Source organism: Periplaneta americana, chromosome 5, assembly GCF_040183065.1.
Source record: "Periplaneta americana isolate PAMFEO1 chromosome 5, P.americana_PAMFEO1_priV1, whole genome shotgun sequence".
In the NCBI taxonomy this organism is placed as follows: Eukaryota; Metazoa; Arthropoda; class Insecta; order Blattodea; family Blattidae; genus Periplaneta; species Periplaneta americana.
Window position 1 is genome coordinate 4,920,331 of NC_091121.1, and position 20,358 is coordinate 4,940,688.

The 20,358-nt window shown below is 33.3% G+C and overlaps 1 protein-coding gene across 1 annotated transcript in view; it reads left to right on the forward strand.

Moving 5' to 3' along the window:
* Window positions 1–17,198, forward strand: part of LOC138699421 (myrosinase 1-like) — a 63,197-nt gene extending 45,999 nt beyond the window's left edge. The window contains exons 7-11 of the mRNA XM_069825282.1: window positions 427–574; window positions 4,593–4,744; window positions 9,783–9,920; window positions 11,646–11,752; window positions 16,841–17,198. Of these exons, the coding sequence (XP_069681383.1) occupies window positions 427–574; window positions 4,593–4,744; window positions 9,783–9,920; window positions 11,646–11,752; window positions 16,841–17,066 (771 nt within the window). The 3' untranslated portion in view covers window positions 17,067–17,198. The remainder of the gene's footprint in view (window positions 1–426; window positions 575–4,592; window positions 4,745–9,782; window positions 9,921–11,645; window positions 11,753–16,840) is intronic.
* Window positions 17,199–20,358: the final 3,160 nt, after the last annotated feature.

Here is a 20,358-nt window from a genome sequence, read left to right on the forward strand (position 1 = left end):
AATAAATAAATAAATAAATAAATAAATAAATAAATAAGTAAAGAAGGAAGGAAAGAAAGAAAGAAAGAAAGAAAGAAAGAAAGAAAGGAAATAAATAAACAAATACATAAATAAATAAATAAATAAATAAATAAATAAATAAATAAATAAATAAATAAATAAATAAATATCGACTCCATGTCGATTTCACAAAACGCTTCCACTCTGTTCTGTAATTTGCTAGTTCCTCCCAGATGGTAATTCCCATTTCCATGCATTCCTTCTGAATATAATAATAATAAAGGAAAAAAACTGGAGATACAGACAATTGGACCTGCGTTCTTTATCCTTCGGTAAGGATAAGGCCCACGAAGGCCAGCTAGTAGTGTTACCTTCAGTTAACTTATTGTGACTTATTACTGCTATATATTGTAAATACACTTCCAGGCCGGACTGTACTGCCATCCTATCTTCAGCAAAGAAGGCGACTATCCACAAGTGCTCAAAGACAATGTTGGCGACAAGAGTCTCGCTCAAGGATTTCTGAAGTCTCGTCTCCCACAGTTCACACCAGAGGAAATTGAATACATTCGAGGTAACATAATTACTTACTTACTGGCTTTTAAGGAACCCGGAGGTTCATTGCCGCCCTCACATAAGCCCTCCATCGGTCCCTATCCTGAGCAAGATTAATCCAGTCTCTACCATCATATCCCACCTCCCTCAAGTCCATTTTAATATTATCTTCCCACCTACGTCTCGGCCTCCCGAAAGGTCTTTTTCCCTCCGGCCTCCCAACTAACACTCTATACGTATTTCTGGATTCGCCCATACGTGCTACATGTCCTGCCCATCTCAAACGTCTGGATTTTATGTTCCTAATTATGTCAGGTGAAGAATATAATTGTTAATGTGATATCAAGCAGGAAAGTAGACGTAACTAGGGATCAGGGTTCACGTTATCTTTGGCGTTTATTTTATTGTTTTGCAAACTAGCTTCACTACATCTCGACAAAGGCCGTAAGTAATTGTTTGCTATGAAAAGCAAAGCAGCTCACAGAAACTTTTCTCTGACTTATTTCTTATTCACGATTTTGTGGCACCTGAAAGAGTCATTTCCGGCCGTTGGTTGCCTACCTCAAAATACTCAGTCTTCTCTACCATCTGTATTATTTTGACAAAATAGTTTTAGACACCCGGTATAATACTTATAACTTGGTTCTCACTCTCGTAACAGTTATCGAGTCACTGAGTAACGACTATCGTAATGCTATCGTCTTCTGTTTTAAACTGTTTACTTCAAGAGCGTGACGTCACAAAAGTCTATAGTTTTTAGTATACCTTTTGGTGTACTAATTTCATGATCTAGTTCATGTTAATTCTATTATTTGATAAGCCTAATGTAATAAAAATACTGGTCTTAAAAATATAAAATAAGGCACACTTCTTAAAAATTCAGAGAAGAAATGTTATATCGTTTCATTGATCCCCGAAATTAATATTTAAAATAAACTATTCTCTTAAATTAAAAATACATTTTCAATCACAATACAGACGTAGACAAATTATTAGACTAAATTAATTATATGTGCAACAAAGCTGTATTTAAGGGCAGAAATAATGAACAAAAATGTATTTTGCACAGAAATAATGAACAGAAAATTTAGTCTGGAGGTTACTAAAATTTTGTGAACTTTCCCTTATTCTTTATTAACACGTTGATTTTGTAAGGGATGCTGGAAACCAAAGTTTGACGCTTCCTTTGAATATCAGCATCATTTAGCCAGATATCAGACAGTGCTTAAATGAGTCCATGTTTTGTTGTAAGCCTCTTTTTGTTCACTTTCTTCTTCAGTATAGATCACACATTTTCAATTTTGTTCATGTCCGGTCTTCTTGCAGGCCATGGGAGAACAGACTGTTGAATATCTTCTGCAGTATATAACTAAAACACCAGTAGTACCAACACAGCCAGACAAAATATACTTAACCATTGGGAAAATATACCAGAAGATGTAAACAATCATATTTACAACAATAGAGACTCTATGAATTATTTGATAGTTGATATGATGAATTATATTATGTTACTAAGAAAAACGTTTTAGTCCAATAATTTGTCCACGTCTGTATTAACCACAAGGTTATCACTTTTGTGGTCTAACACAGAAAATCAGTGCCTAATCTTTGAGTGAGGGAGTGAGTAAGATGACTGGAATACTGGAAAATCAGTGGATTGTAACAGGAGTTCGTAAAGTCAGTCCGTACCGTGAGAAATGCAGTAAACTGAGTCTCTGTCAAAAAGGAGTGTAGGTAATCTGTGTCCCTTACAAAAAAGGGCAAAACTCAGTCACGACTAAATTCCCTAATGACAAAATCTTTTTCCAGACTTGGAACTGGTAACCAACTAGTAGTAGATTGGTGTGATTAAAAATTGTTACATGTTATGGTTAAAGACATGGTTTTGTCTCTTCGCTTTAAGATCGTCTAGGAAAGTGCCAAACCTTTACATTATTTTAAGGTGTAGGAAGGAACTTGAAACTGATTTCACGAATTGAAATCTTGCGAATCTTGATTCGCTGTGCCATTTTATCACACAAAAAATCTTCCTTCTCTTCGATACCTAACGGCATAATAAATCAAATATACCGGGACTCAATTTACCCATACCCTTATGAATTTAAGGACTCGGTTTACCTCTACCCTTATGATCTTAGGGACTCAGTTTACCTATACCCTTATGATCCTGGGGACTCAGTTTACCCATACCCTTATGAATTTAAGGACTCGGTTTACCTCTATCTTTATGATCTTAGGAACTCAGTTTACCTATAACCTTATGATCCTGGGGACTCAGTTTACCCATACCCTTATGATCCTGGGAACTCAGATTACCCATACCTTTATGATCTTGAGGACTCAGTTTATCCATACCCTTATGATCTTGAGGACTCAGTTTATCTATACCCTTATGATCTTGAGGACTCAGTTTATCCATACCCTTATGATCTTGAGGACTCAGTTTACCCATACCCTTATGATCCTGGGGACTCAGTTTACCCATACCGTTATGATCCTAGGGACTCAGTTTACCTCTACCTTTATGATCTTAGGGACTCAGTATACCTATAACATTATGATCCTGGGGACTCAGTTTACCTATATCCTTATGATCCTAGGGACTCAGTTTACCCATACCCTTATGATCTTGAGGACTCCGTTCATCCATACCCTTATGATCTTGAGGACTCTGTTCATCCATACCATTATGATCTTGAGGACTCAGTTTACCCATACCCTTATGATCTTGAGGACTCAGTTTACCCATACCCTTATGATCTTGAGGACTCAGTTTACCCATACCCTTATGATCTTGAGGACTCAGTTTACCCATACCCTTATGATCTTGAGGACTCAGTTTACCCATATCCTTATGATCTTGAGGACTCTGTTCATCCATACCATTATGATCTTGAGGACTCAGTTTACCCATACCCTTATGATCTTGAGGACTCAGTTTACCCATACCCTTATGATCTTGAGGACTCAGTTTACCCATACCCTTATGATCTTGAGGACTCAGTTTACCCATACCCTTATGATCTTGAGGACTCAGTTTACCCATATCCTTATGATCTTGAGGACTCTGTTCATCCATACCATTATGATCTTGAGGACTCAGTTTACCCATACCCTTATGATCTTGAGGACTCAGTTTACCCATATCCTTATGATCTTGAGGACTCTGTTTACCCATACCCTTATGATCTTGAGGACTCTGTTTACCCATACCCTTATGATCCTGGGGACTCAGTTTACCCATACCCTTATGATCTTGAGGACTCAGTTTACCCATACCCTTATGATCTTGAGGACTCAGTTTACCCATACCCTTATGATCTTGAGGACTCAGTTTATCCATACCCTTATGATCTTGAGGACTCAGTTTACCCATACCCTTATGATCCTGGGGACTCAGTTTACCTATACCCTTATGATCTTGAGGACTCAGTTTACCCATACCCTTATGATCCTGGGGACTCAGTTTACTTATAACCTTATGATCCTGGGGACTGAGTTTACCCATACCCTTATGATCCTAGGGACTCAGTTTATCTATACCCTTATCATCCTGGGGACTCAGTTTACTTATAACCTTATGATCCTGGGGACTCAGTTTACCCATACCCTTATGATCCTAGGGACTCAGTTTATCTATACCCTTATGATCCTGTGGACTCAGTTTATCCATACCCTTATGATCCTAGGGACTGAGTTTACCTATATCCTCATGATCCTAGGGACTCAGTTTACCTATACCCTTATGATCCTGGGGACTCAGTTTACCCATACCCTTATGATCTTGAGGACTCAGTTTACCCATACCCTTATGATCCTAGCGATTCGGATCCTTATGACCTGGGGACTCAGTTTACCTATATGGGAGTAAGGAAGCAACTACTCTGGACTCAGATTACTCAGCCCCATTGTAACAGAAGTACAAAATGTGTTTTTCAAATATTAAAACGAAGAAATGCATGATAAGAGTAGTGGATGAGTTATCACGAAACTAGAAAATGAACACGCGATAAAGGTACAAAATTATGTTCCAGGAAGCGCTGATTTCTTGGGACTAAACGAGTACTCGACTTTTCTGGTTTCTGCTAAGGAACCCAGTCTCGAACTCTCATTCTTCAATGACTTTGATGCGGAAATATCCATTCCGGTTCAGTGGATCGAATCAAATACATCAGCTTGGCTAACGGTAAGTCCAGTGTTCTGGCTTGGCTCACACTTAGGCTTTCCTTGGACCTTTGAGTGTCCTATACAGGGTGAACTTAAAATGTATGGACAAACTTTAGGAGATGATTTCTGACAGGAGTGGGAACAAAAGAGGTCATAATATGAACATATGTCCTAAAACGAGTGTATTTCATGGTAGATGACGTCAGTTAAAGATAAGTACCGTAGGGTAGGCCTACGTTGTAAAGTGCTGATGGAATTCCCCACTATATTTAAATAAAGATACTAACACAAGTAAATTATTATACAAAAAGTCATTGATATAGAACACAAGCACACAATTACAAGCACTTAAACGTGAACATAGATAAATAATTAACTTAAGAAATTAACTTATAACGACTATCTAATCTAACTGAATAATAAAAATATAAAAAGGCAAAGTATCTAATCTTCCGATTGAGCATAGCTCGTGCTCGGAGATACAGTGGAAAGGAAAAGGGAAAAAACTGTAAAACGATGCGTAGTATCAAAATGAAGAACCATTGTCCACAACTATTTGCAAGTTAAAACAGGGCGTTAGAAATAAATTTCTGTTAGATTGAAACAAAAGATGAATATTATTTTTTCTCTTAAAATTCTTATTATTAGCATTATTAATTGGATGTGATTTATTATTATCTTTTTACATTTTTGTATTTTTTCTAATGTTTTGTGCCTAAATTTGCACCCTGTTTCATTTCTGTACTAGTTTTACACCTTTGTTCTTTTAACATCTAGTAAAATAATTGTAACGATATGTTGTTACAAAACGTTCCCGGTTTTTATGAAAATAAGTTAATAACATCAATTTATATAATTAGTTTATTATAAACTAGCTGTACCTGTGTGCTCCGCTGCACTTGTTAGAAATAAATATAAAATAATTACATAATTAAAATAGGACATTTGGTTCAGGGGACATTAGTGTTTGATAGAAGGATAACTCGTTTAATATGTTACTTAATTTAAATTGTATTCAAATAATTAAAATGTGATCTTTTAGTCCAGAGACCACTCATTTGGTGCCATGATAACTAATTTAACATGTTTCTTAATTGTTATTACATGCATACAATGAAAATATAATCATTTGATTCAGAGAACATCCGTTTTTGGTGCAAGGATAATTCGTTTAACGTTTTTCTTATTAGTCTTGAATGCATCCTTTAATAAATCACTCCAAGTTAAAAGAGTTGACTGTGTACGGAGATAATTTTTATGTTAATCTTACTGTGCATCTTTTTCTTTTTGTTTGTTAACTTTATTTTATTCACGCATTAACCTGTGGTCATGTCGCGAGTTTAGAATATGTGGGTATATCAGTAGGCCGTTTTTACTCTTATTGAATTACTGTTTCTATTGTGTGTTGCAGATGGCTTGTTTTCGTGTAACTGATTATAGAGTTTGATTAATGTTTTTGTTAAAAAAATGTTATGTTTTATTTAACGACGCTCGCAACTGCAGAGGTTATATCAGCGTCGCAGGATGTGCCGGAATATTGCCCCGCAGGAGTTCTTTTAAATGCCAGTAAATCTACTGATATGAGCCTGTCGCATTTAAGCACACTTAAATGCCATCGACCTGGCCCGGGATCGAACCCACAACATTGGGCATAGAAGGCCAGCGCTATACCAACTCGCCAACCAGGTCGAGTTTAATGTTTTTGATACTGGTAATAGAGGCAATAATGAATCATGGCATGTATCTTTCCAATCCGGCATTTGCCTTTATGACTAAGGGAAATCATGAAAAATCCCAGTCAGATTGGTCGACCACGGGGTTTGAACCCGGAACCTCCTGAATGCGTGTCTACCGTCTGAGCCAACTCGTTGTTGTTTATGCAAATAAAGAAATGAGGTACCCTACATAAATATTATTTTAAGAAACACAGGAAACGAATATGGGTAAATTATGAGCGCAGGAACGCCATTTCGGGACACCTTTTAAAATATCTCAGCTCCAGTGAGGTCTATGGTAAAATGCTTATTTAGGACTATTATGGGCTGTATTTTTGATCCAGTAAAATACTCATCTTTACGACAAAACTCTTAACTATTATGTTCTGTGAACAAAAAGAAACTTAAGTGTATAAAATCAGAGTATTTTATGTGGGCCAAATAAAGTTGCAATAATCAAGTTACACAATATTTCGAAAGAATATCAAGTTTTCTGTGAGTAAGAATCTATTTTAATCTTACCTGTCCTCGAATCACTCAGAAGTTACTGTAATAACATTATAGCATTATGTCCATCTAGAGAAACTACACTTTCCAATGGTGAAATAATAATTATAGGCCTATAAATCGGTTAAATAGCTTCCGAGATTACTTCATGGAAACACAGAAACATTCTCTGTATATTAATAGCTTCCGTGTGTTGTTGTCCTCCAAGGCCCCTTATAGACGAAGTCATTTGTTTTATTTCATTACAGCCCGATAGGTGGCAATAATAAACGCATTGTTATTTTGAAACTCATTTATCTCATTAAATATCAGTCCTATCAAAATGTTGCATAGAATAAAACTTATCGGAAATCATTTTTAAATAAACTTTTGTAATGTAACATTTTTCACGATAATCAATAATAAGGGAGATATTTCGATTTATTTAATTCAGACCCCCTTATAACCCCTCTTTTAAATAGAGTATTTTGAATGCCATATAGCCTAAAATCTAAGTTACAACGAACTTAATTTATATTCCAATTTTCGTATAAATCGGTTCAGCCATTATCGCGTGAAAAAGTAACAAACATCCAGACAGACAGACATACAAACAAAAATTTCAAAAAAGCGATTTTCGGTTTCAGGATGGTTAATTATACATGTTAACACCAATTATTTTTGGAAAATCGAAAATTACCAGAAAAAGTTTGGCTATAGATTTATTATTAGTATAGATAAATTCTACAAAGTTGAAATTGTTGAAGTAGTATTAGTGGGTTAAGAGTGGCTTTCGTAATTACATCCATTCCATATTGTAACATAGAACTAGAGCAAAGTATAAGCTATTAAACACGGTAACTGGCATAAAAGGCCAAAGTTAATTCTAGATAGTGCTTGAAATTTATATCTTCCCCACCATTCATAAAATATTTTTATACGATACCTCTTGCACAAAAGGGCAGATCTATAACCGAAACTTGATTAATATATTTCAGTACTAGCCGTACCCGTGCGCTCCGCTGCACCCGTTAGAAATAAATATAAAGTAATTACATAATTAAAATAGGACGTTTGATCCAGGGAACATTCGTGTTTGATAGAAGGATAAATCGTTTAATATGTTACTTAATTTAAATTGTATTTAAAATATTAAAATGCGATAATTTTGATCCAGAGAACACTCATTTGGTGCAATGACAATTCCTTTAACATGTTTCTTAATTGTTATTACCAATTATTTTTGGAAAAGCGAAAATTAACAGAATAATTTTGGCTACAGATTTATTATTATGTTTATATTATATTATATTATGAAAAAGTGTGTTGATAACGGATGTACTCGAATTAGAAAGTTTTTAATTTGTTGTGGGAGCTCTTCAATCTCAGGAGGAACAACTTTTACAACAGCGCAACATAATCTGCTTGGCTCATTACCCAATTTTTTTGCATTGTATTTATTGCATATGTATTTTATGTATTTTAACACGATTCAATTGAGCATAGTTAAAATTTGAATTATAAAATAATGGATTGCTAAGCTAACGTACTATTACTGCATACTAAATCAATACACTCTCGTTGTTCGTTAATTCTCTGAGATACAAATGAATATGTTCATAAACATTATTTTAAGAAATACAGGAAATGAATATACAGAATAACCTATCAAGTTTTCTGTGCATAAGAATCTATTTTAACCTTACCTGTCCTCAATTCACTCACAAGTTACTGTAATAACATTATAGCATTTTGTCCATCCAGAGAAACTACACTTTCCAATGATGAAATAATAATTAATTATACAAATCGGTTAATTTAGCTTCCGATATTACTTCATACAAACACAGAAACATTGTCTGTAGGGTATGTTTCATAGCTTTCGATTGTTGTGTCCAAGGCCCCTTATAGACGAAGTCATTTGTTTTTTATTTCAATACACCGCCTTAGATGGCAGTTATTTTAATTTTAAAACTCATTTATCTCGTTAAATATCAGCCCTATCAAAATTGTTCAAAGAATAAAGCTTATCTGAAATCATTTTTAAAGAAACCTTTGTTATGTAACATATTTCACAAAAATCAATAATAAGCGAGATATTTCGATTTATTTAATTCAGGCCCCCTTATAACCCCCCTTTTAAATAACGTATTTTGAATGCCATATAGCCTATAATCTAAGTTACAACGAACTTAATTTATATTCCAATTTTCATATAAATCGGTTCAGCCATTATCGCGTGAAAAGGTAACAAACATACAGACAGACATACAAACAAAAATTTCAAAAATGCGATTTTCGGTTTCAGGGTGGTTAATTATATATGTTAGGACCAATTATTTTTGGAAAATCGAAAATTACCAGAAAAATTTCGGCTACAGATTTATTATTAGTATAGATTATTTGCATTTATCCTGGGAATAATGAACAGTTTGACTCGTAGACACTTTGTTTTTCAGCATTAACTTCCCATGATTGTATGAGAAGATTCGAAGAGAACGTCAGGATGTAAACCTTCAGCTCCCCCCTACTACCAATAATGCATAACACAATGTCAATACGGCGGTTGCTGTCGTCTGCGATACAACAAACTTTTCTGTTGATTTTCGAGATCGTCATTTTTTTTCTCATTATTATATGCTTATTTAAGTTGCATTAACTCTCGCTGAGTGGTTTTATGTTTTATTTTATCAGTCTTAGTACTTATTTTATTATTGTTAATATTTTGTTTTGTTATTATTATTATTATTATTATTATTATTATTATTATTATTATTATTATTATTCAATTGTAAATTGTGAATAAATTTGAATTTGAATTATAATATATAATAATATTTATAATGCATATTGCAGGTAGCTCCGAAATCCATCAGGCGCATTCTTGATTGGTTCAAGAAGCAATATGGACCAGATTGGGAAATTCTCGTAACAGAAAATGGATTCGCCGACGATGGGCATTTAGATGACAATACAAGGATCACGTACTTAGGAGTAAGTCCTTCATTTGTATTTAAGTACAAAGAAAACGAAGGGGCAACATTTTCGTTTCTAGATCTCTGGTGGTTAATTTTTAATCATAAATACATACTTAAAAAACTGTCATCTTATTTTGTTTGACGGACTTAAAATTAATAAATTTACATTTTAAAATGTATCGTTAATATGTTACGTATTTCATGAATTGGTATTTAACAATCCGTCATTTCAACAATTCATTTGTTTTTGAAATGCATTTTGAGTTAAATATAACAACATACTGTAGAATTTCTCCAATACATCGTTCTCAACAATAAGGCAGCATTCCAAAATTATGAGGTCAAAACTTATGAAAGTTTGATTAAAAGTAATAGTATAAAATTACATGATTCTTTACGACAAGAATACGCACACTATTCTTGACAGAAGGTGTCAGGCTAAATTTGTCTGATATTTGCCCCCTCCCCCACATTGAACAACTTCTGCAGTTGAAAAACGTCGCTCAATGAAACAGTATTGCTATGGCTTATGACTGTAATCGCTATAACATCTTTGATATACATACATTTACATAGGAATACTTCCTTTATACACAGGGTGTTTAGGTGACTTTATTAAAAACTTTTAGGGGTAGTAGAGATATGAACCCATGTTCACAAATGTTCTGTTAGGTATTTGGTAGTTGCGATGTGTGTTCTAACCGGTTGAAGTGAAATAATTGAAGAACCATTTTCTTAAGTTTCATTTATGTTACGATGTTGCCATGGCAATATTTTTGCATAATATAAAGTTCATCCCAAAAGGTACAGACTTTCTTTTCAGCGTATGTTAAAACTCACAATCTGACAGAAGTTATACTGTAGTAATATTTCTTGTATGGCATTAGGCTTATTTGCATTAAGTGTTGCTACGAAGAATTTATTGTGAATTTTCTCTAGTTCCTTGCTATAATTTATAGAGTCAAATTGAGAGAATTTGGTGATCTTGATTTTATTTATGGAAGAATAATCTGAAATGGAAGAAAAGCTGTAAGGCTTTATGAGTCAAAATATAATTTACAATGCCAACTAGCTCATATAATATTTGCAGAAACAAATAACTTTCAACAAAACTTGAGAAACATATCTTTCACTTTTATTCAAGTAGGCAATAACTTGTAGCCAAACGGAAAGTTTTCGATTATGGATGTCTATATCAACCATTTACGATCCCTGGAAGTTTGTAACAAGTTTATTCGAACACCCTGTACTTAATTACTCCTATTCAATCTTATTTTCTTATATTCACGTCAATTTACATTAATCTTGTTATATAGGTAATAGTCGCATTTTCATGTAGCTATAACGTGGTAGTTTACGACCTCTGGAAGTTTGTAACAAGATTATTCAAACACCCTGTATTTAATTTCTCCTAATCAATCTTATTTTCTTATATTCACGTCAATTTACATTAATCTTGTTATATAGATAATAGTCGCATTTCCATGTAGCTATAACATAGTAGTTTACGATCCCTGGAAGTTTGTAACAAGATTATTCGAACAACCTGTACTTAATTTCTCCTATTCAATCTTATTTTCTTATATTCACGTCAATTTACATTAATCTTGTTATATAGATAACAGTCGCAATTTCATATAGATATAACATGATACTTTACAATAAGGATCTGATTAACTATTGCATATACTGTACCATATTTTAAAATGTAAACTGAATTAATTTTTACTGTGTCCTCCAGACTTACTTGACAGAAATGCTGCAAGCTATGTACATGGATCATTCTAAAGTTATCGGCCATACAGTGTGGAGTCTCATAGATAACTTCGAGTGGTCATCTGGTTACACGTAAGTATAGTGTTAATATACAGGGTGAACCGAAAGTAATGTCATTAATTTCAGGGGGTTATTCTTTGAGATATTACAAACAAAAAGGTTTAATACAATTTTGCTCGTCTTTACTTACTTTCCGAGATAAAAATTGTTTCATATGAAACATTTCATAAAGTGTTTTGGGAAAGCCATTGATTTAATTTTCAATATTTATTTATTTATTTATTCATTTATTAATTTATTCACTCATTCATTCATTCATTTATTTATTCATTTATTTATTTATTTATTTTTATTGCTAGTAAGTTTGAAATGAATACAAATTAATAAATACAATGAAAGATAAACTAGCCCACTCCTGAATGAGTAAGACTCGTGCTCAGGAGGGGATTCCAATACAGACAAAAATAAAATTAAAATTGAGAGTGAATACAAATCAAATATTGTTTAATATGTTTAAATCCAAACTATAAATCCAATACAATTTTTCATTTTTTTTTATTAATTTCGAGAGGATTCGTGGTTAAAATAATATTAGAATAAAATTTGTTTAATAATCTGGGAACTTGACTCATGCTATTATAAAAAGCTGCATTGGTTTTACATTTTGATTCAGAGAATTCATATTTCTAGTTCTATATTTATGTATATACTTTTCAAAGTTATTAAAATTTCTATGAAAATATTTTACCAAAATAAATAAAAATACATTTGTTTAATGTTGAAAACTTTGAAATGTTCAAACAACAATTCAGTTGGGTAATATTTCTGTTTTTTTTTTAACAAATTGTTAATACTCTTTTCTGTAGTAAAATTAACGGATAAAGGCTGGATTTATAAGTTCCACCCCAACCTATAATACCATACATAAATATAGATTGAATAATGCTAAATAAATTACACGTAAACAGTTAATTGACAAAATATTTCTTAGAATAACAAAGTAACATAATGTTTTACGTAATTTATATGCTCAGTAAATTTAAGAGCGCAGTGTATTATGATAATAAATGATTAAAAGAATCTTAGTATTGTCCTATAAATATGCAGAAATTTGATCGGTACAAATGTAACATGATAAAATTCCTTTGGAATATGTATTAGGCCTATATGTTTTTCTTGTTTTAAATTTTACTGTCCCTGGTTAACATGTTTCGGTCTTCTTCAGAACTGGTTGTAGCTGGTCTTGGCATCTTGACCAGCAACAACCAGTTCTGAAGAAGACCAATAGCAGGCCAAAACATGTAAACCAGGTACAGTAAAATTTAACACCAGAAGGACATAAATATTCCGAAGTGATATGTAGTGTTGAAAGTTGTGTAATCAAGATGTAAAATTCCGTTGTAGAATGAAAAGTTCCATTGGTTCCGATCAGATTTACGTATTTTTGAAGATCAAAACTAAAATTCTTTCTGTGATATATTATCATAATACACTGCTCTCTGAAACTGACTGATCATATTTGGAATTAAATCAATGGCTTTCCCAAAACTCGCTATGAAATTATTACTATAAAACAATTTTTATCCCGAAGAGAAAACAAAAACGAGCAAAATTGTGTTAAACTTATGTGTCTGAAATGTCTGAAAAAAATAATCCCTTGAAATTAATGATATTACATACATTTCACCCTATTACTTACTGGCTTTTAAGGAACCCGAAGGTTCATTGCCGCCCTCACATAAGCCCGCCATTGGTCCCTATCCTGAGCAACATTAATCCATTCTCTACCATCATATCCCACCTCCCTCAAATCCATTTTAATATTATCTTCCCACCTACGTCTCGGCCTCCCCAAAGGTTTTTTCCCCCGGGCTCCGAACTAACACTCTATATGCCTTTCTGGATTCGCCCATACGTGCTACATGCCCTGCCCATCTCAAACGTCTGGATTTAATGTTCCTAATTATGTCAGATGAAGAATACAATGCGTGCAGTTCTGTGTTGTGTAACTTTCTCCATTCTCCTGTAACTTCATCTCTTTTAGCCCCAAATATTTTCCTAAGCACCTTATTCTCAGACACCCTTAACCTATGTTCCTCTCTCAAAGTGAGAGTCCAAGTTTCACAACCATAAAGAACAACAGGTAATATAACTGTTTTATAAATATAAATTTCAGATTTTTGGGTAGCAGACTGGATGATAAAAGCTTCTCAACCGAATAATAACAGGCATTTCCATATTTAGTCTGTGTTTAATTTCCTCCCGAGTATCATTTATATTTGTTACTGTTGCTCCAAGATATTTGAACTTCTCCACCTCTTCAAAAGATAAATTTTTTAATTTTTATATTTCCATTTCGTACAATATTCTGGTCACGAGACATAATCATATACTTTTTCTTTTCGGGATTTACTTCCAAACCTATCTTTTTAATTGCTTCCAGTACATTTCACCCTGTAGGCCCATTAAATATACTGTAAACTCCTAAAATGAAGTTATTTCAGAAGTTACAAAAAAACAGTGTTAAGATTTGATAGGTTAAGAAGAAATATAAAAAAGAAAGTACCTGAAGAAAACATATAGGTTTGTATTGTAAGAAATGAACATTTTTTTTTTACTGGGATTGCTAAATAGCTTACTATTACAATGTAAATGAGGACAAGCAAATAGAATGATCTCTGAATCTAATTTCCTGCACAACGAAGTGTACTAGATTATTGATTTTTAAAGTTCTTCAAATTAAGCTGAAAAAGTTTACACGTTTGGATGAATATTACTCTTGTGTTCTATCAAAATTACACAAATAATATATTGCATAAAATGACTCTGAAAATAATAATAATAATAATAATAATAATAATAATAATAATAATAATAATAATAATAATAATAAATTAAATTTGTATAGTATTCTTTGTCATTTAGACGGTCTGCTATGGCAGAAAGAATATTCAATTATTATTATTATTATTATTATTATTATTATTATTATTATTATTATTATTATTATTATTATCTTCTTTTTCTTCTGCCTGACAAGTGTTAGGCCACAAGGCCTGTTATGGTCTCACATAAAATTTTAACACTATCTTTTAGCAGGACGACCCACATATCTTTGGCATTTGGGAGTCTACTATTACTCATTCTTTCCAAATGATGTTTCCAATTAGACTGATATTGAACAATGTAATCTAAAACTGGTTGAGTTTTTAGTTCCTTTGAAATTTCACAACTTCTTTTCAGATCCTATTTAGTATAGCCCGCTGTTCTTCGCATGAATCGCATTTCACAAGCCGTTATTCTGCTTTCATCTGCTTTCCTCAGTGTCCATGCTTCGCTGCCATAGCTGAGCATCGGTCGTGCCAATGTGTTGTAGAGACGTATGCGGTGTGTTTCTGAACCAAGGATGGTTTCATCACACTATTTATAATGCCCACAGCTCTTGTGTATTTATTAATTTTCTGTGATATGTCCAATTCTTCAAAAATGGAAAGATTGTAACCTAAATATGGGAAACTATTACATCTTTCTAATATTTTATTATCGAGAAAAATTTTACTTTGTATTGGGTATTTCCCACAGAATGCCATAATTTTTGTTTTATCTGTTGAAATTTCCGTATTGTATGTGGCTGCTACTTGCTACAAATTATATATTGGAGGTCGTCTTCTGAAAGTGCTAATAATACAAATCGTCTGCAAAGAGAATTGAATCCAATTTAAGGTGTCTGTTAATTTGTATATATCCATGGCGAGTTTGCTTTCACTCTTTAATTATTCGGTTCATATAAATAATAAAGAGAATGGGTGATAATCCACATCCTTGTCTTACACCAATTATTATTATTATTATTATTATTATTATTATTATTATTATTATTATCATTATTATCATTCAATAAGAATGCTTGGTTTAATAAGGTCTATAACGTATTCTTTTTCTACTCCTGAGTCACTATTAATTCTATACTTTACTTTGGTTCGCTCTAAACTTGAATATGCATCTGTAGCCTGGAATTCCATTACTTCAACAGATTCGGTTAAATTGGAAAATATTCAAAGAAAATTTATTTCCTTATGTGCTTTTCGATTTATACCCAATTCCACTGACTTTAACTATGAGATTACCTGTAAATATTTTAACTGTTGTAGCCTTTATGCTAGACGTCTAAATCTTGATTATCAATTTTTTTGCAAAGTGATCAAGGGTGATATTGATTGTGAGTCTATCATAAACAATATCAGCCTTCGTATTCCTACAAAAGGTTTGTTTCAAAAAAATTTTTATAACCGAAATTCAAAATCACTTTCTCTAGTCTGTAGATGCATAAAATATGCCAATTTGCATAGGCACAATTTAGATCCTTTTAAGTTTTAGTTTTGTTTTGATTATTAGTTTTTACTGTTTGTACTCAATTTTATTTATGTATGTTTTTGTTATTTAAGATATTATTTATTTTTGTTTCGCACCTTTGTATCTTCTGTTTGTGTATTGTGCTGAACTATAATTGGCCTCTGGCTGTTGTTCAGCACACAAATATTAATAATAAATAAATAAATAAATAATAATTATTAGCTACCCTATTGTTTTCCTGAAAGTTAGAATTTATAAAACAGTTATATTACCGGTTCTTCTATATGGCTGTGAAACTTGGACTCTCACTCTGAGAGAGGAACATAGGTTAAGGGTGTTTGAGAATAAGGTGCTTAGGAAAATATTTGGGGCTAAGAGGGATGAAGTTACAGGAGAATGGAGAAAGTTACACAACACAGAACTGCACGCATTGTATTCTTCACCTGACATAATTAGGAACTTGAAATCCAGACGTTTGAGATGGGCAGGGCATGTAGCACGTATGGGCGAATCCAGAAATGCATATAGAGTGTTAGTTGGGAGACCGGAGGGAAAAAGACCTTTAGGGAGGCCGAGACGTAGATGGGAGGATAATATTAAAATGGATTTGAGGGAGGTGGGGTATGATGATAGAGACTGGCTTAATCTTGCCCAGGATAGGGACCGATGGCGGGCTTATGTGAGGGCGGCAATGAACCTTCGGGTTCCTTAAAAGCCATTTGTAAGTAAGTAAGTAAGTAAGCCTATTGTTTTCACTCTTTAACATCTTGTAGATGTGCTGTACATTATTTTTATGCGATTTTTCAGGTCCAAATTCGGTTTGTACCACGTGGATTTCAACGACCCTGAAAGGAAGCGTACACCAAAGAAATCATCATTTTTCATGGCCAATATCACAAAAACCAAACAAATTCCAAAAAAATATGGGAAAATTGCTCGTCGCATTGACGATGTTGAAGCGACCCCTCGGTCCAGAGTGAAGCTCTTGAATTTTACGGATTTAGGCATGGGTAATCGTCATGCTAACGCATAGAAGAATGTAATATAATAATTCAAGACGTAGCATTATAGAATGAGATTCTAATCTCTAGCATCAATTAAATTAAGGTTATGGTAATGCAATGTAATTTGTTATTTAAAATAAAATAATTGCGCAAACTTGTAAGTATTAATATTTCTTATTTCATCAGAAACGGAACGAATTTTATCCGAGATAATTATCTTCCGATTAGAATTATTTTAAGAACAATTTATTGGGTCATTACGTCCTGGGATCCTGTCCGCATGGCGAAGGTCTGCGAAACGCTAGACACCACCAAGTACGATCAATTATAGCCACTGCCCTTAGGGCCGTATTCATAAACGAGACTTTGGATGAAGACTTCCCAAAGTCGACTTTCGTAGTAAAGTTTAACTTTGTCAAAAGTCCTATTCATAGACGATACTTCTGAGACTTTGACTTTGGTAAGTCGAGATTTGACGATCTTGTTCTAATGTTGGCAATCAAAATCATTGCCTTCTAAACGAATTAAATTAATAGATAGTTTAAACAGCCTAGGCATTGCCACAATCAAAGCCATCTTTTGAGTCACAAATCAATTAAACAATTGAACATCGGTACATGTTGAGCAATTGTTCCCATTCTTGCAGCTTTACATAATAATATTATCCGAGGGCTTATTGTGAAACTAATGTAAGTACAGAAATGGACTTTTTAGGTCTTTACACCAATCGATAAAAATTTGTTCTTGTACCTGGCCACAAAAAATCGTAACTCAGTTCGAACAGTCTTGTACAGGGACATCATTTTATTTTTACTTCAATTTTTATTGTACCTGAGTTTTTGAATGTACTTCACTCCCACCCCTGCTACTAATGAAGTTTCAACTGTTCTCCAGACAGAATCAAGGCCGCATATAGTAAACAGCACTGAGTTATTGAGTATAGTACGTTCCAGAAATATGTTCGCGTTTTCCAGTGACGAAAGAACTTTCAATATTGAATCATATTTTCGCACAGGTACTGTCCGTTTGCCTACGTCGCATCCCGATTTCCCCCACCTGCTTCTGCACGCCCCTCTGTAAAAGCAGGGCTGTCTTAACTCTTTTCTGAAAACATTAATTTCTGTTAGGAATTGGACGTTTACGTAATATTATACAACAGTTTAAAATAACTTAAATAAAAGGACCTCGTTAAGTAATTAACTGTCACGTGAGTTCCCCCTTTCTACGATCCTGCGGCATAACCACTTGGACGGACAGTAGATAGCATGTCTGAGTAATTTTATCTGTGCGGGTCGGGCAGAAGTGAAGATGGAATTTACAGTACATAAGGTACTCTTTTATAGAGTAGGTACAGAATTATTTCAACATGAGTTACTAGTACGAAGGACGAAACTGGCAATTGGAATTAGATGCAATAGTCTATAGTGCGATATTATGCACAAAAGAACTGAAGCCTGTATCGAAATGAACGGCCACTATTTTAAAAAATGTGTTTAAATATCCATATTATGATTATTTTTCAATTTAACTTCTTTCTCTATATTGTACGCTAATGTGCTGTAGACAGTATAATATACACTGCATAATGAATACGTTCGCATGAATAGCTCAGTTCGTGAGTAAAAACACTTATTCTTAATACAGTACTGCATTTTGATTAAACAAAAACCTAATGAAAATTATCGAACTCAAAATCGCGATATTTCCTAGTTGACGTAAATGGATGAACTATTTTTCTTCCCTCCTATACCTAGTAAAGTGATTTGTTTGTGTTTTACGCCAGTATCATCGAACTCCAGTCGTGGAAGGAGGTAACGAACGGTGTTTCCGGTTCTCTAAAGGTATAGCCAGGTAAATATTAAAAATGTTAGTAAAAATAAAATGATGTCCCTGTATATTCATAACTAAAAAACATGATGGTATAGTTTATCTGAAATAGTATTGCCTGTTAAGAATTTTGTTGTGAGTAAAACATCTATTCTAGTTACGTTAGTTTCACATTAAGCCCTGAAATTATTTCATTGTAAAATAATTTTGTTGTGAAGATATGGAAGATAAGATTCCACCAATGATAGACTATGATAGAGACGTATTATCCTGCAGAGTTATTCCCTGCATGTCTGCAGAAACTACTTAAAATTATCTGAAATCAATATGCAGGTAACATCAATTATGACGACTGTATGGATCACAAATTAACTGCGTTTCCAACTGTATAACCTATCCTCTATAGAATTAAATAGTAAGAATCAATATTAAGCTATTAATCCTTACCTATAGCTTAAAATCGCGATGAAGTAAGTTGTATTATTTATTGGTGGAACAGATAATCCTATTTGATTATTCATCAGTGAAAGTTGAAACATGACGAGGATATTTAATACTATCTGTCTATCAAATCTGTACCTTGATTTGAATTTATAATCTATAACAATACGCTAAGGAATATGAGTAGTTTTAATAATCTCCTGGATGTCTTCAATATTCTCGGCAAATTCAACAATTTCCCAAATATCAATAATTTTCGTTTTGTCCACGAACGAAAGTCAAAGTCAAAGTCTAGATTTTCGGCGACTTCGAAGTAAAGTCAAAATTGAAGTTTACTATCCTCAAAGTCTCGTCTATGAATACGACCCTTAAAGATGCCGATTACAAACCTTTGAAGAAGTACATGGTCTCTCCAGCGAATAGGGATTATAAAGAATGGACACTTCGCGTCGGTACCTTTGATGTAGCTGGACTGATTTCAATGACCTTCAAGCCAGCTACAGCGTCAGATTCTGCTTTCTCCCTAGAGTTGGCGCTGACATCACACCAGCTAGCAGTCGACACGGCGGAAATATAACACATATAATTAATACATCTAGGTACATTATGTACTCAAATAAAATAAATTGGATCCATAAAATAATAAATCCTTCATTAACTGCAATGTCTAGACTCTAGAGTTCCTTTATAATGAGAGTTGAAACGTTGACCCCAACAACAATTAAAATATGTAATGATTTGATAGCGCTGAAAATGGAAAAACAAAACTCTTATGAGAAGTAAAACCATATACCTATATTATATTATTATACAAATATTAAACGAATTCGGTACTTAATTTTATAATGTATTATATTATTTTATAATATAATTTATTATATCTGAAATATAAAATATTATTATTACAACTGGTTTGTTACTGAGAAATAAGGAAAAGCTGTTAACTTGAATTTATTTGAAGCAAAGGGTTACTGGATTATGCAATAAGGTAGGCGATGTTTGGATCCTGTATCTTAATTCTATTCTCAATTATTATCTTAGCGTATGCTCGAT